The 15343-nt window shown below is 36.0% G+C and overlaps 1 protein-coding gene across 1 annotated transcript in view; it reads right to left on the bottom strand.

Moving 5' to 3' along the window:
- The window catches only part of MetRS (methionyl-tRNA synthetase 1), a 257104-nt gene that overhangs the window by 227788 nt on the left and 13973 nt on the right, over nucleotides 1-15343 (bottom strand). The window contains exon 3 of the mRNA XM_090413131.1: nucleotides 13259-13340. Within this exon, the coding sequence (XP_090269257.1) occupies nucleotides 13259-13340 (82 nt within the window). The remainder of the gene's footprint in view (nucleotides 1-13258; nucleotides 13341-15343) is intronic.

The raw sequence follows: 15343 nt of genomic DNA, 5'->3' as shown, positions 1-15343 counted from the left end.
ATTTAAGTAACATAATCTACTGTTTCATAATGCTTTATTCAACCAAGATTCCATCGATTTACTCCATATGTTTACTACATAACATATATCACTGCAGTACTATGTTTTTGCACCATACTGCATTTTTACTCACAGTCACAAATAAATTTCATCACCCATTATGTGACCACCACCTTAGCTATTGGAAAACTGAAGTAGTTTGGAAAAAAGCTCCACATTTGGTCTTTAGTTCTTGGTTCCCAAAACAGTCTAAAAGTTACCAAGATATCTTGGTAACATTTAGACCGTTCTTTTGGAGAATCTAACTCATAATAGAAAAGATAAATAAAGCAAAAACTAGAGTTCATTCAAGTTTTGTTCATAATGCTATTTTCTATACAGACATTTTCTGTGCTATTTTTGAATGTCCTTTCTTGGCATCTTGTGGATTACAAATCTAATATATTTTATAACTTCTTTTTGCCATCTAAGAATATCTACAGTTCAGTCTGGTTAGCTGCTTGAAGAGTATTTCAGTTCCTCAATCAACAAACTAGATTTGAATTCCACTGCACTTTTTAGTGAGAAATGATTTTCTTCATTGCATATGAGACCCATCTTTAAGTTAAGGGGATAATAAATCCCTCATTAATTTAAAGCCGGATATGAAACTCGGAGATCGAAATCTAAAAGTTTCATGCCGAAGAACTATCAGCCAGTCCAAGCGTAAGTCAACACTTGGGTAGTACAACACTATGGCAACTCGTGTCAAAGGTGGAGCAAGCAGCGTCGCTATCCTTAATATTTTCTCATAATGTAAAATGCAGTTCCTAGGAGATATATTACTGTTTTACATTATGAGGAGAGGTCACTACCCAGACTAGTTTAGACCTTTATTGAGGTCTCATCAGTGAGTAGGTAGACCTGGAATACCAAGGTTTAAGTGAACCGAACTTACATATACCCCTACTAACGAATTGCCAGGGCGGTGTACCCATATATTATTATTACTACGATAAAGAGCCAAGAGGCTATTTTTCCGGAGGCGTAAATTAAGTTAAGGGGATAATAAATCCCTCATTATTTTAAAGCGAGATACGAAACTCGGAGATCGAAATCTAAGAGTTTCATGCCGAAGAACTATCAGCGAGTCCAAGCATAAGTTATCACTTGGGTAGTACAACACTCAGCATGAAACTTAGATTTCGATCTCCGAGTATTGTATCCAGCTTTAAAATACTGAGGGATTTATTATCCCCTTAACTTAATTTATGCCGCTGGAAAAATAGCCTCTTGGCTCTTTATCATAGAGACCCATCTTTCTTACTGGATGCCTGAAAAGTATATCATGCTAGTCTCAAGAACAGGGTTTCTGTGTTAAAGGAAGGAACCAACAAATATTTGGTTCCTTCCTTTCTTTCAATTTCTTTATCTGAACTATTACAAATCTTTGTCCAGCTAATCCCATAAATTTTTTATTTGGTTATATATTTTTATTTTTACATTTTTAATTATTTATTGTTATATTAGTAGGTCAGTACAGTAGAATAAAAGTTAGCAATTATATTCCAGTAATCTTTCAATTTGCAGGCCTAGTCGGCCAAGTGGTTAGCGTACCCGGTCTTCACCGAATGGGCTGCGAGTTCGAATCCTGTCCTGGGAATGGATGTTTGTGATTGCTTTAGGTAGAAGATGAATTTCATCGCCTGGTGTGAGACCACTGCCTCACTTATTGGAGGCCTGAAGTCGCTTGAAAGAGTTCCATGTTTGGCCTCTAGAGTAGGGTTTCTAAACTATGTAAAAAAAATTTCACCATCATCATCATCATCATCATCAAATTCCTGCCATGTACCCTCAAGGGGTGTACAGGATATGATAGTACTACATGAAAAAATTACATCATTACTAACTTCCTATCTACAATTTTCCTCCAAATCAGTCTGTTACTTATAAAGGCTAAAACATTATCAGATCTTATATTTCTATCGTCTAAGGCACTTTGTACCGTATCAATCCACCTATATCTTGGTCTTCCTCTGGGTCGTTTTCCTGCCAACATGGCAGAGAACACATCTTTTGCTAATCTTTCCTCTCCCATTCTATTTAAGTGACCATACCACCTGAGATTAGCTCTGCTAACACATTCCTGGATGCTGACAATGTCAAGTTCTTTCCCAATATCCTCATTTTTAATATGATAATGCCATTGATGCCATCTGTTCACGTCTCTCATCTTTCTCAAGACTCTCATATCTGCATTCTCTAGTCGTTGGTCAAGTGTTTTACTTCTGACCCAGCTCTCAGATCCAAAAGTTAAAACTGGTTTTAACATTGTCTTGTATACAGCTAATTAAGTGTTCTAACTAATTTCTCAATTGACAATCAAGAAAAAGAAGGAAAAGAAGAAGTAGCCATAATATTCAACACAAAACACGAGGCTAATCTTCTTGAATGGCAGGCGGTCTCAAGTAGAGTGATGTGGGCAAATATCAGAATGGAGAATTGGACAATGAGACTTATTAGTGCCTATGGTCCCCACAGAAGGCTCTACTAAGGTAGAAGAGGAGGAATTTTTTGAGGATCTAGAGAAAGCTACTGACACAATGAAAAAGGAAAAGTTGGTCCTTCTTGGGGATCTAAATAGCAGAGTAGGAAGTGGTTGTCAGACATACAAAAATGTTTTGGGAAAATTTGGAGAAAAGAGCAAAGCCAATAATAATGGCAAATACCTGTTGGATTTCTGCTCAGAACATGGACTGGTTATTACTAACACCATGTTCCAACATAAAAATGTGCACAAATTCACATGGAGAGAAGAGGCAAGAAAAAAAAATAAGTCTCATTGACTATGTTATTGTTGATAGTGATGTTTTCTCCCTGGTGCAGGACAGCAGAGTGTACAGAGGATTAGAAATTGAAAGCAATCACTATTTAGTCTTGCGCAGGATAAAATTGAATTTCGTATCGAAAAGAATAACATGTAAGACAGTTTTAAAGCGAATAAAAGTTGAGCAGCTCTCAAGTGTGAACTGTAGACTAAAATACACAAAGATTATTGAAGAAAAAATGAAAGAGTTTGAGAACAGGAACCAAACTTTGGAGATTTGGTGGCAGGCCTTGAAGAAAACCCTGATTGATTCAGCCAGAGAGGCATGTGCTGAGGTTGTCTGCAAGGATAGAAAAATTATAACTCCATGGTGGACACAGGAAATTAAAGAGGCAGTGAAGGAAAAGAAGAAAGCATATCAAAAGTTTCTTGCAAATAAGTCAGCTTGTGCTTTTACAGAATACAGAGACAAATGTAAGAAAGCTAAACACTGTGTAAAACTAGCTAAACACAAGTCATGGGAGTACTTTGGCAAAAACATAGAAAATAAATATTAAGAAGGTAGGAAGATATTCTGGAGGTTATTGAAGAAGCTTAGAAATGGAGGAAAGAGTGCTAAAAGGAGTTAGAGATGATAAAGGTGACATGAAAACAGGAGAAAAAGATATCCTTGAAGTATGGAGTAATTACTTCGAAAAATTGCTAAATGAAACAAGCAGTGATAGCACAGTGGTAAAAAACACTCAACAGGCATACAGTCAGGAATACATATCCATACTTGAAGTAGAAAAACCCATCAAAGGCTTGAAATGTGGAAAGGCAGCAGGAGTAGATGATATTCGACCAGAAATGCTGAAATATGGTGGTATAAAAGTCTTACGGTGGCTGCACTGCATAGTTCAGAGGGCATGGATAGAAGGACAAATTCTAGCTGATTGGAGTAGAGCTCTCATAGTACCCATATATAAAAAAGGGAAGTAAAACTGGTTGTGAGAATTACATAGGTATTTCTCTATTGAGTGTTCCTGTAAGATTTATGCCAGTATACTTGAGAAACGGTTGAGAAGAACTGTGGAAGAGAAGCCCGGTGAAGAACAAGCAGATTCAGGCCAAATAAAGGTTGTAATGATCACATTTTCACTTTACAACAAATAATTGAGAAGTGGGAATATAACAAAAATCTATACTTAAGTTTTATAGATCTGGAAAAAGCATATCACAAGATGCCAAGAGAGAAGCAATTCAAAACGCTACAGTTGTATGGTGTGAGTGGATCATTATATCAAGCAATACTTAGTCTTCATTTGAGTTGTAAGTCAGCAGTTGTCATTGAAGGAAGTACAGGAAGATAGTTTGATATTAAATCTGGTGTCAGACAAGAATGTACGTTATTCCCGCTGTTATTCATTATCTATATGGATTCCAATATGAAGGAAAGTGGTTTAAATCTGATATCAAAATTGGAGATGTTAATGTCACCTCCTTGGTTTATACAGATGATGTTATACTTCTGAATAAATCCGCTACAAGTCTGCATGATTCTCGGACTAAATTGAATAACTGTTGTAATAGATATGGTATGAAGGTCAGCATTAAAAAGACAACGACAATGAAAATAGGCAGAAACATTGAAAATATCAACTCCATTGTGAATGACCTATAGAACAAGTAAAACATTTCATCTACTTAGGCACGATTTTTCCTGAAGATGGTAAATTAAATATGGAAATGGACAACAGAATCAACAAAGCTGGTATGGTAGGAAGTCAATTGAATAAATTCATATAGAATAAGAGAGAAATTAGTCGGAACACTAAATTAGCTGTATACAAGACAGTGTTCAAACCAGTTTTAACTTACGGATCTGAGAGCTGGTTCAGAAGTAAAACACTTGACCAAAGACTAGAGACTACAGATATGAGAGTCCTGAGAAAGATTAGAGGCATGAACAGATGGCATCAATGGCAATATCATATTAAAAACGAGGGTATTAGGAAAGAACTTGACATTATCAGCATCCAGGAATGCATTAGCAAAGCAAATCTCAGGTGGTATGGTCACTTAAACAGAATGGGCGAGGAAAGATTAGCAAAACAAGTGTTCTCTGCCAGGTTGTCAGGAAAACGACCCACAGGAAGACGAAGATATATTTGGATTGATAGTACAATGTGCCTTAGACGATAGAAATATAGGATCTGATAATGATATTATTGGAGCCTTTATAAGTAACAGACTGATTTGGAGGAAAATTGTAAATAGGAAGTTAGTAATGATGTAAATTTTTCATGTAGTACTATCATATACTGTACACCCCTTGAGGGTACATGTCAGGAATTTGATGATGATGATGATGATGACTAATTTCTCTCTTATTCCATATGAATTTATTCAATTGACTTCCTACCATACCAGCTTTGTTGATTCTGTTGTCTATTTCCATATTTAATTTACCATCTTCACTAAAAATCGTGCCTAAGTAGCTGAAATGTTTTACTTGTTCCATAGGTTCTCCATTGACAATGCAGTTGACATTTTCAACGATTCTGCCTATTTTCATTGTCTTTGTCTTTTTATTGTTGACCTTCATACAATATCTATTACAGCAGTTATTCAATTTAGTCAGGGAATCTTGAAGACTTGTAGTGGATTTATTTAGAAATATAACATCATCTGCATAAAGCAAAGAGCAGACATTAACATCTCCAATTTTGATATCAGGTTTAATACCACTTTCCTTCATAATGTGATCCATATAGATAATGAATAACAGAGGGGATAATTTACATCCTTGTCTGACACCAGATTTAACATTAAACCATCTTCCTATACTTCCTTCAATTCTAACTGCTGACTTACAAATCAAATAAAGACTAAGTATTGCTTGATATAATGCCCCATTGACACCATATAACTGTAGCGTATTGAATAGCTTCTTCCTTGGCACCTTGTCATATGCCTTTTCTAGATCAACAAAACTTAAAATACTAATTGTCTTAGAATGTAAATCTGATCCTGACAACCTCTGTATGGCCTGAACCCAACTTGTTCTTATCCAAGTTTCTCCTCCACAATTTTTCTTAACCATTTTTCAAGTATGATTGAATAAATATTACCAGGAACACTCAATATTTAAACGCTTCTGTAATTCGCACATTCAGTTTTATTTCCCTTTTTATAGATGCTCTACTCCCAATTATCTGGAATTCGACTCTCTGACCAGGCATTCTGAATTATGCAGTTAGGCACTGTGAAACTTTTATACCTCCATGTTTAAGCTTTTTTTTAGTTAAATAGCATTTACATACTTTTAGTGAAATAGCATTTACTCTAGCTGCCTTTTTACATTTCAGGTTTTAGACAGGTTTTTGATATTTCAAGTATTGGTATATATTCCTGATTGCATTCCTGTTAAATGCTTTCTACTACCATGCTGTCACTGCTTGTTTCATTAAGCAATCTTTGAAAGTAATCTTCTTTATCTTCAGTGTTCATGTCCCCATTATTATTTCTAATTAAATGTTCCTTTTACAGTACTCTTTCCTCCATTTCTGAGCTTTTTCAATAGCCTCTAGAATATATTATAACCTTAATAGTATTATTTTCTATGTTCTTACCAAAGTCTTCCCATGACTTTTGGTTAGCTAGTTTTACACAGTGCTTTGCTTTCTTACATTTCTCTCTGTATTCTCTAACACCGAAAGCTGACTTTGCCAGGAACTTTTAATATGCTTTCTTTTTTTCCCCTTAACTGACTCTTTATCTTCCTGAGTCTGCCATAGCGTTCCGATTTTTTTTCTCCTTGCAGATTACCTGCAAGGAGAAAAAAAAAAATCAGTGGCAAACCCTGAAAAAGACTGCTTGATTCAGCAGAGAGTCAGGGAATTAATAACAGAATCAAGCAGTCTTTTTCAGGGTTTGCCACTAAATTTTCAAGGTTTTATTTTTGTTTTCAAACTCTTTCAATTTCAATTTTCAACTGAGTAATGTTTATGTATCTGAGTCAACAGTTCACCTATGATAGCTGTTTAACTTTGATTTCTTTTAAAATTTTCTTACACACTCTTCTTCTTTTCAATATTAAATTCAATTTTATCCTGCTCAACACTATATGGTGATCATTTCCAATTTCAAATCTCATATATACTCTTGTGTCCTGAACCAGTAGGAAAACATCACTGCCAACAATAACATAGTCAATGAGACTTTTGATTAGTCTATATCCTGATCAGAAATTCAGCAGGCACTGTTATTATTAGTTCATCATCATCATCAAATTCCTGCCATGTACCCTCAAGGGGTGTACAGGATATGACAGTACCACATGAAAAAATTACATCATTATTAACTTCCTATTTACAATTTTCCTCCAAATCAGTCTGTTACTTGTCAAGACTCCAACATTATCAGATCTTATATTTCTATCGTCTAAGGCACTTTGTACCGTATCAATCCACCTATATCTTGGTCTTCCTCTGGGTCGTTTTCCTGCCAACCTGGCAGAGAACACTTGTTTTGCTAATCTTTCCTCTCCCATTCTATTTAAGTGACCATACCATCTGAGATTAGCTCTGCTAATGCATTCTTGGATGCTGACAATGTCAAGTTCTTTCCTAATATCCTCATTTTTAATATGATATTGCCATTGATGCCATCTGTTCACGCCTCTAATCTTTCTCAGGACTCTCATATCTGCGGTCTCTAGTCTTTGGTCAAGTGTTTTACTTCTGACCCAGCTCTCAGATCCATAAGTTAAAATTGGTTTGAACACAGTCTTGTATACAGCTAATTTAGTGTTCCGACTAATTTCTTTCTTATTCCATATGAATTTATTCAATTGAGTTCCCACAATACCAGCTTTGCTGATTCTGTTGTCTATTTCTATATTTAGTTTACCATCTTCAGTAAAAATTGTGCCTAAGTAGCTGAAATGTTTTACTTGTTCCACAGGTTCTCCATTCACAACACAGTTGACATTTTCAATGATTCTGCCTATTTTCATTGTCTTTGTCTTTTTATTGCTGACCTTCATACCATATCTATTACAACAGCTATTCAATTTAGTCAGAGAATCTTGCAGACTTGTAGCGGATTTATTTAGAAGTATAACATCATCCGCATAAAGCAAAGAGCTGACATTAACATATCCAATTTTGATATCAGGTTTAATACCACATTCCTTCATAATGTGATCCATATAGATAATAAATAACAGAGGGGATAATGTACATCCTTGTCTCACACCAGATTTAACATTAAACCATCTTCCTGTACTTCCTTCAATTCTAACTGCTGACTCACAACTCAAATAAAGACTAAGTATTGCTTGATATAATGCCCCATTGACACCATATAACTGCAGCGTATTGAATAGCTTCTCTCTTGGCACCTTGTCATATGCCTTTTCCAAATCGACAAAACTTAAATACAGATCTTTGTTATATTCCCATGCTTTCTCGACTATTTGTCGTAAAGTGAAGATCTGACATGACAGCCTCTATGTGGCCTGAATCCAGCTTGTTCTTCACCAAGCTTTTCTTCCACAATTCTTCTCAACCGTTTCTCAAGTATACTTGCATAGATCTTGCCAGGAACACTCAGTAGGGAAATACCTCTGTAATTCTCACATTCAGTTTTATTTCCCTTTTTATATATGGGTACTATGAGAGCTCTACTCCAATCATCAGGAATTTGTCCCTCAGTGCAGGCTTTCTGAACTATGCAGTGCAGCCACTGTAAGACTCTTATACCACCATACTTCAGCATTTCTGGTCGAATATCATCTACTCCTGCTGCCTTTCCACATTTCAAGCCTTTGATGGCTTTTTCTACTTCAAGTATGGATATGTATTCCTGACTGCATGCCTGGTCAGTGTTTTTTATCACTGTGCTGTCATCACTGCTTGTTTCATTTAGCAGTTTTTCAAAGTAATTACTCCATACTTCAAGGATATCTTTTTCTCCTGTTTTCATTTCACCTTTATCATCTCTAATTCCTTTTACGGCACTCTTTTCTTCATTCCTAAGCTTCTTCAACAACGTCCAGAATATTTTGCCAGCTTCTTGATATTTATTTTCTATGTTCATGCCAAAGTCCTCTCATGACTTTTGTTTAGCTAGTTTTACACAGTGTTTAGCTTTCTTACATTTGTCTCTGTATTCTCTAAGAGCACAAGCTGACTTATTTGCCAGGAACTTTTGATATGCTTTCTTCTTTTCCTTCACTGCCTCTTTAACTTCCTGTGTCCACCAGGGAGTTCTGATTTTTTTATCTTTGCACACAACCTCACCACATGCCTCTCTGGCAGAATCAATCAATGTTTCCTTCAGAGTTTGCCACTGAATCTCCAAGGTTTGATTCCTGTTCTCAAACTCTTTCATTTTCTTTTCAATAATATTTCTGTATTTTAGTCTACAGTTCACATCTGAGAGCTGCTCAACTTTTATTCGCTTTAAAACTTTCTTACATGTTATTCTTTTCAATATGAAATTCAATTTTATCCTGCTGAAGACTAAATAGTGATCACTTCCAATTTCAAATCCTCTGTACACTCTGGTGTCCTGCACCAGGGAGAAAACATCACTATCAACAATAACATAGTCAATGAGACTTTTCTTATTCCTAGCCTCTTCTCTCCATGTGAATTTGTGCACATTTTTATGTTGGAACATGGTGTTAGTAATAACCAGTCCATGTCCTGAGCAGAAATCCAACAGATATTTGCCATTATTATTAGCTTTGCTCTTTTCTCCAAATTTTCCCAAAATATTTTTGTATGTCTCACAATCATTTCCTACTCTACTATTTAGATCCCCAACAAGGACCAACTTTTCCTTTTTCATTGTGTCAGTTGCTTTTTCTAAAGCCTCAAAAAATTCCTCCACTTCTACCTTAGTAGAACCTTCTGTGGGACCATATGCACAAATAAGTCTCATTGTCCAGTTCCCCATTCTCATATTTGCCCACATTACTCTACTTGAGACTGACTGCCATTCAAGAAGATTAGCCTCGTATTTTGTGTTGAATACTATGGCTACTCCTTCTTTTCCTTGATTGTTATTGCCTGAATATAACATTTTGTATTTATTGCTCAGAAAGATCTCACCAGTTTTGGTCTTTTTTGTTTCAGTCACCCCTATTATGTCGATCTGGTACTTATCTAATTCCTCAGCTAGCTCCATTTCTTTGCCATTCAGGCTTCTTACGTTGATAGTACCGATCTTTAACTCTGGTGATGTTGAGTTGGGGTTTGTTTTCAGATTTGTTCCAGTAGCTGACTTCTCGCTGTTCGCCCTGGTTCCCTGACGAAAACAACGGGGGCCTTGTTTAACCGGGCGACGCCCCAGCCGGCATGAAATTTTGTCATGTTGTACCATCATTTTTTATTTTGGTTTAACCAATAAGAATACAATTTGGTCGGCTAAATTCCAAATTGCCAGCCCATCCTCGTTCGTTCAGTATCAAAGTAGATACCCAACAGGGTGCACCACGAGAAGGTGAGGATTGGACATTAGGTCAGAAGCCCTGGTCGGTTCTCCGCATTCCTTTAAAGGCTATGTGGAGATCTCCTCTCAGTTATATAGCTTTGACCCTTAAGCACCCCTTATTATTAGTTTTGTTCTTTTATCCAAATTTTTATCCAAAATTTCATTTTTTATCAAAAAAAAATAAAAATTTGGTTTCCTTGTTGATGATCTAAACAGCAGAGCAGGAAATGACTACCAGACATATAGAAGTCATTTCCTGCTCTGCTGTTTAGATCATCAACAAGGAAACCAAATTTTCATTTTTCACTGTATGGGCTGCCTACTCTAGTGCCTCAAAAAATCATTCTTTCTTAGTAGAACCTTCAGTGAGACCACAGCCACAAATAAGTCTCATTGTCCAGTTCCCCATTCTAATATCAGCTCACATCACTCTAGTTGATATTGCCTGCTATTCAAGAAGATTATCTTCATATTTAGTTTAAATACTATAGCTATCCCTTCCTTTCACTGATTATCATTGCTTGAATATAACACTTTGTATGTGTTGCTTAGAAAGATCTATGCTGACACTGAGATGGGATTTGTTCCAGTAGTTGACCTTTCATCATTCACTCTGGTCCCTGATGAAAACAATGGGGACTGTTAAACTGGGCAAAGCCACTGACATTAAATTCTGTCATGTTGTGCCATCATTTTGGATTATAATTTAGGCCAAAAAGTATACAATTTGATGGCTAAATCCCAAATTGCCAGTCCATCTTTATTTATTCAGTATCAAAGTAGATATCCAACAGGGTGCACCATGCAAAGATATACAATTTAAAAGATATTTCAATTTATTCCAGAAATTGAAAATAACCTACATATTTCGTTCCTAGAACTTGCTTATTCTTCAATAGCCAGAAAGGAGACTAATTTTCCATTATTAGAAAGAAAATCCACACACCAGACTTTATATCCACACTCTGTCACAGTACTATCTTTGTCAAAAATTTGGTTTAAAACTTGTTTACTGAGCCTGCTCTGTGTTCTCCTGAAGAATTGCTAACATAAGAAATGCAGTTTATCAAACCATCTTCAACTACTTCACTATGCCTTTTTCCAACAGGGTCACTATTTGGCCAATTTCTTGGGAAACTAGCAATGGAGAAACTATAACCTATATGGTTTTGTCATACTTATAGTTTATAGAAACTATAAACTATAAGTATGACAGTTTCTCAAGACATTGTCAATGTTTGACCATCCCATATGCCAATTGTGTGTCTGAACAAATCATCAAATCTCTAAATCAATCCATTAGTACCAATTAATAATAAATATATAGTTTTTTTTTTTTTATTTTTTAGTATCATCAATGCAGTTCCAAATATATAATCAAGATGCAATTCATTACATGAAATCTCTTTATAGAAGAATTTAATAGCAGCCTTTTTTCCAATTATTAAATTTGCCTTGTTTCTTAGCTGCTCTGCAAATCTGGTATAATTTTAGAGAAGAAAATGAACACCCAGAGATAATTAACTTTATTTAGCTGTTAAATTATTAAACCACTATTTCATCTTGGTCACTAAGATCTTGCCATAAAGACATGTACTATGCACATGCATGCAGACACAGCAGTAGAAAAGCAGAAAAAGCAAAAAAGCAAGATCCTACAGTCTTAACTAGTATCCTCTAGAAGTACAGTTAAGGGATCTTGCTTATTCAGCAAAAGGTCTCAAGATAGTCCTCCAAATTTGTGGCAAGGTAAGACAGCCATATTTGTTAAGATTCAGAGACTGTTGTAGTGTTGTGGCAGAATCTAGAAATAGTCTCTCAGATATGGATCTGAGTCTCTCTCTTTCTCTCTCAGATTTGGTAGTGGTGTGCCACTCGTAATGGGAGTAGCATAGATAATGAGCAGAATTGATAGTTTAACTGTTCTTTCAGTTTGTCCAAAGTATATTAGTTTGCATGAATAAGGAATAATGTAGATGCCATTGTTTCTTCAATAACACATGTTTGTAATGCATGAATCTGTTCATATGTGATAGATAAACAGTAGAATAAAATCACCAAAATGCAAAATCATTTTAGCTCATATGAGAATTTTCACAAGATTGCTATAGCTTTGTGCTACCAAGTAACACCAAATGAACATGAAAAACACCACCAGGCTGAATATAGTGACCCGTGTAGGAATATGCAAAATATACATATCTCAACTTCTCTCTCTCACACCCCCTAGAATATATATACCCAGGCGTGCTGTCCTATGCATTTGTAAAGTATTATTCTCCCTAGAGCACATGCTTTTCCTGATAAGTGTTTCATACAGCATCCCAAACATGAGTAAGCCTCCTAGTTATAAGAATCCGAGTAGTGAACACAAACAAACAAAAAAAAAAAAAAAGCCTTAAGTACTGAAGATAAGATTGGAGGAAAATAAACTTTGAGAATAATTAAACATTTTGAAGGAAAAGCAAACATGGTATTGTGAAAGCAAGGCTGAAAGGAATTTACATTGCTTGCCATCAGAAACAATGCTATGAAAATATTCCATAATACAAAAAAGCATTATGGTAAAGCCCACTACCCAGACCAGTTTCAACCTTTCCTGAGGTTGAAACTTGGCTATTTTACATCAGCAGGAGCCAGATCCAAGAAAATACAAAGGTTAAATCAATGCAGAAGTCATATATTTTGTATATACAAGTAGTAAATGGTGTATCACCACATTATTAAATACTCTGGAACAGATATCAAGTTTTACTGCTCAGTTACAAAATTAAGTAATTTTGTGTCAAGTATAATTAATAATAAATATAAAGTTTTTTTATTTTTATTTTTTAGTATCATCAATGCAGTTCCAAATATATAATCAAGATGCAATTCATTACATGAAATCTCTTTATAGAAGAATTTAATAATACCCTTTTAATATCGAGAAAAATGTTTACTTTTCTGGTGATTAAAACTCATTACCTGAAACTGTACAGTATTCCATTCCAACCATTCATCTGTATGAATATTTGGTTCTTCCTTTCCACTTTTTGCTAATAGATACCTTAAATTAAGAGATATCCATGAATTGAAAAATAGAAGTAAAAATATATATTATATTTAAAATATTATTTAGCAAAACAAAAATATAATAATAAAAGTTACAATATGTCACAATAAAATGTTTTGGCTAAATGTTTGGCTAATTTATATGTGGGGGAATCAATGCCATCCACTATGGGACGTAATGGCACATTTTGTTTATGTATTTTTGGGAGTCCATATAATCGGGGGGGTTTAGAGTTATAAGGTTTTAGTTTGTTAGTGACTTCCACAGGCCGAAATATAGAAGTTATTTATTAAAGTTACCTTTAATTAATATACTTTATATGCGTTGTTAATTCCTAATTACCAGTTATGTATGACCAACGTATAAGACTTGCTACTAGAATTTTGATCATCCACGGAGATTCCATAGCACGAAAGGCCCGTCAATACGGCAAAATGAGGTTGAAGATATCCAGACAACTAAATCGTCTGACGTTCCTAAAATGCTGCCGGGATAACAAGGTAATCCCTAATTGTGTCAAATTGAAGCACTGTTTTACTTCACAGAAAGCTCTGCGCATTTATAATCACACCAGCTTCGCCCTGCTAAGAGAACAAATTACCGCAATGCGCGTTCTCCTTGCCGACGTACACAAAACCGTACTGGCGCTAGAGGAAGAGCTTTCGAATACACTCGGCCATGATCTTTGGATGATACTTTATGACGTCTCATGTGCATTGGCAAGAAAAGAGTTCGAAAAAATACGAAGTCAGCACTTGAAAAAATACGAAAACCTGACAAAGAATTCTACTTCCTTACCACAGCCGCCACTCAACACAGTAGTCAACCTCTCGTCTGTAGTTTTAAAGTCTGAGGCACTTACTGCACTTGCACGTCGTCACAATTTCGCCCTAGCTCCTAAAAGAATACCTGCCGAAGATATCATGATCCAAATAGAACGTGGGATTCGTAACCTGCCTAACCATGTCGCCAACAACGTCAGACTGGATGTAGTCGATGTTCTCACTAAAGCCAAACCTCCAAAAACCAACCTATCCAAAGATGAATATGCAGCCCTACAAGAAATGAAGAATAACAAAAAAATAATAATCACCAAAGCAGATAAGGGAAACGCCACTGTGGTGCTAAATCAAAAGGACTACAAAGGTAAGCTTAATGCTTTAGTACTAGACCATACTACTTACCTCGCTATTGAATATAATCCTACCAGCTCTCAGATTAGAACTCTCCACAGACTCCTTAAGAAAGTCACTTGGCCTGTGGAAGTCACTAACAAACTAAAACCTTATAACTCTAGACCTCCCCTCGATTATATGGACTAACAAAAATACATAAACAAAATGTGCCATTACGTCCCATAGTGGATGGCATTGATTCCCCCACATATAAATTAGCCAAACATTTAGCCAAAACGCTCACACACTACACTGGCAACACACCATCACACATAAAAAACTCAGCCCACTTTAAAGCCAGTGTAGAAAACCTCTCACTCCAACACACTGACATAATGGTCAGTTTTGACGTCTCCTCCCTATTCACTAATGTCCCACTCAAAGAAACTCTAGAGCTCATCCAAGCCAAGTTTCCTCCCGATATCTCAGCCCTATTTCAGTTCACAATGAACTCAGGCTATTTCGTTTGGCAAGGAAAGTTCTACAAACAGATAGAGGGGACAGCCATGGGTTCACCACTTTCCCCACCCTTGGCCAATTTCTTTATGGAGACCTTTAAAGAGAAAACCTTAAACTCAGCGCCACAAAAACCCACTATTTGGCTTCGTTACGTGGATGATGTGTTCGCTACTTGGCCACATGGCTCAGACTCACTCCACTCCTTCCTAACACACTTAAACAACCAACACCTCAGAGTCCAGTTCACCTTAGAAAAAGAAGGAAACCCTCCCCTTCCAAGACACTTTAATCACCCGCTAGCTTGATGGATCTTTGGTTTTCTCTGTTTACAGAAAACTCACCCATACTGGCAGATACATTCAC

The sequence above is a fragment of the Typopeltis vanoorti genome, chromosome 23, assembly GCF_054136105.1.
Source record: "Typopeltis vanoorti isolate ZY-2024b chromosome 23, IOZ_Tvanoo_1.0, whole genome shotgun sequence".
NCBI lineage: Eukaryota > Metazoa > Arthropoda > Arachnida > Uropygi > Thelyphonidae > Typopeltis > Typopeltis vanoorti.
Note: the sequence above shows the minus strand (reverse complement) of the source record. Positions and strands in the feature narration are given on the sequence as shown.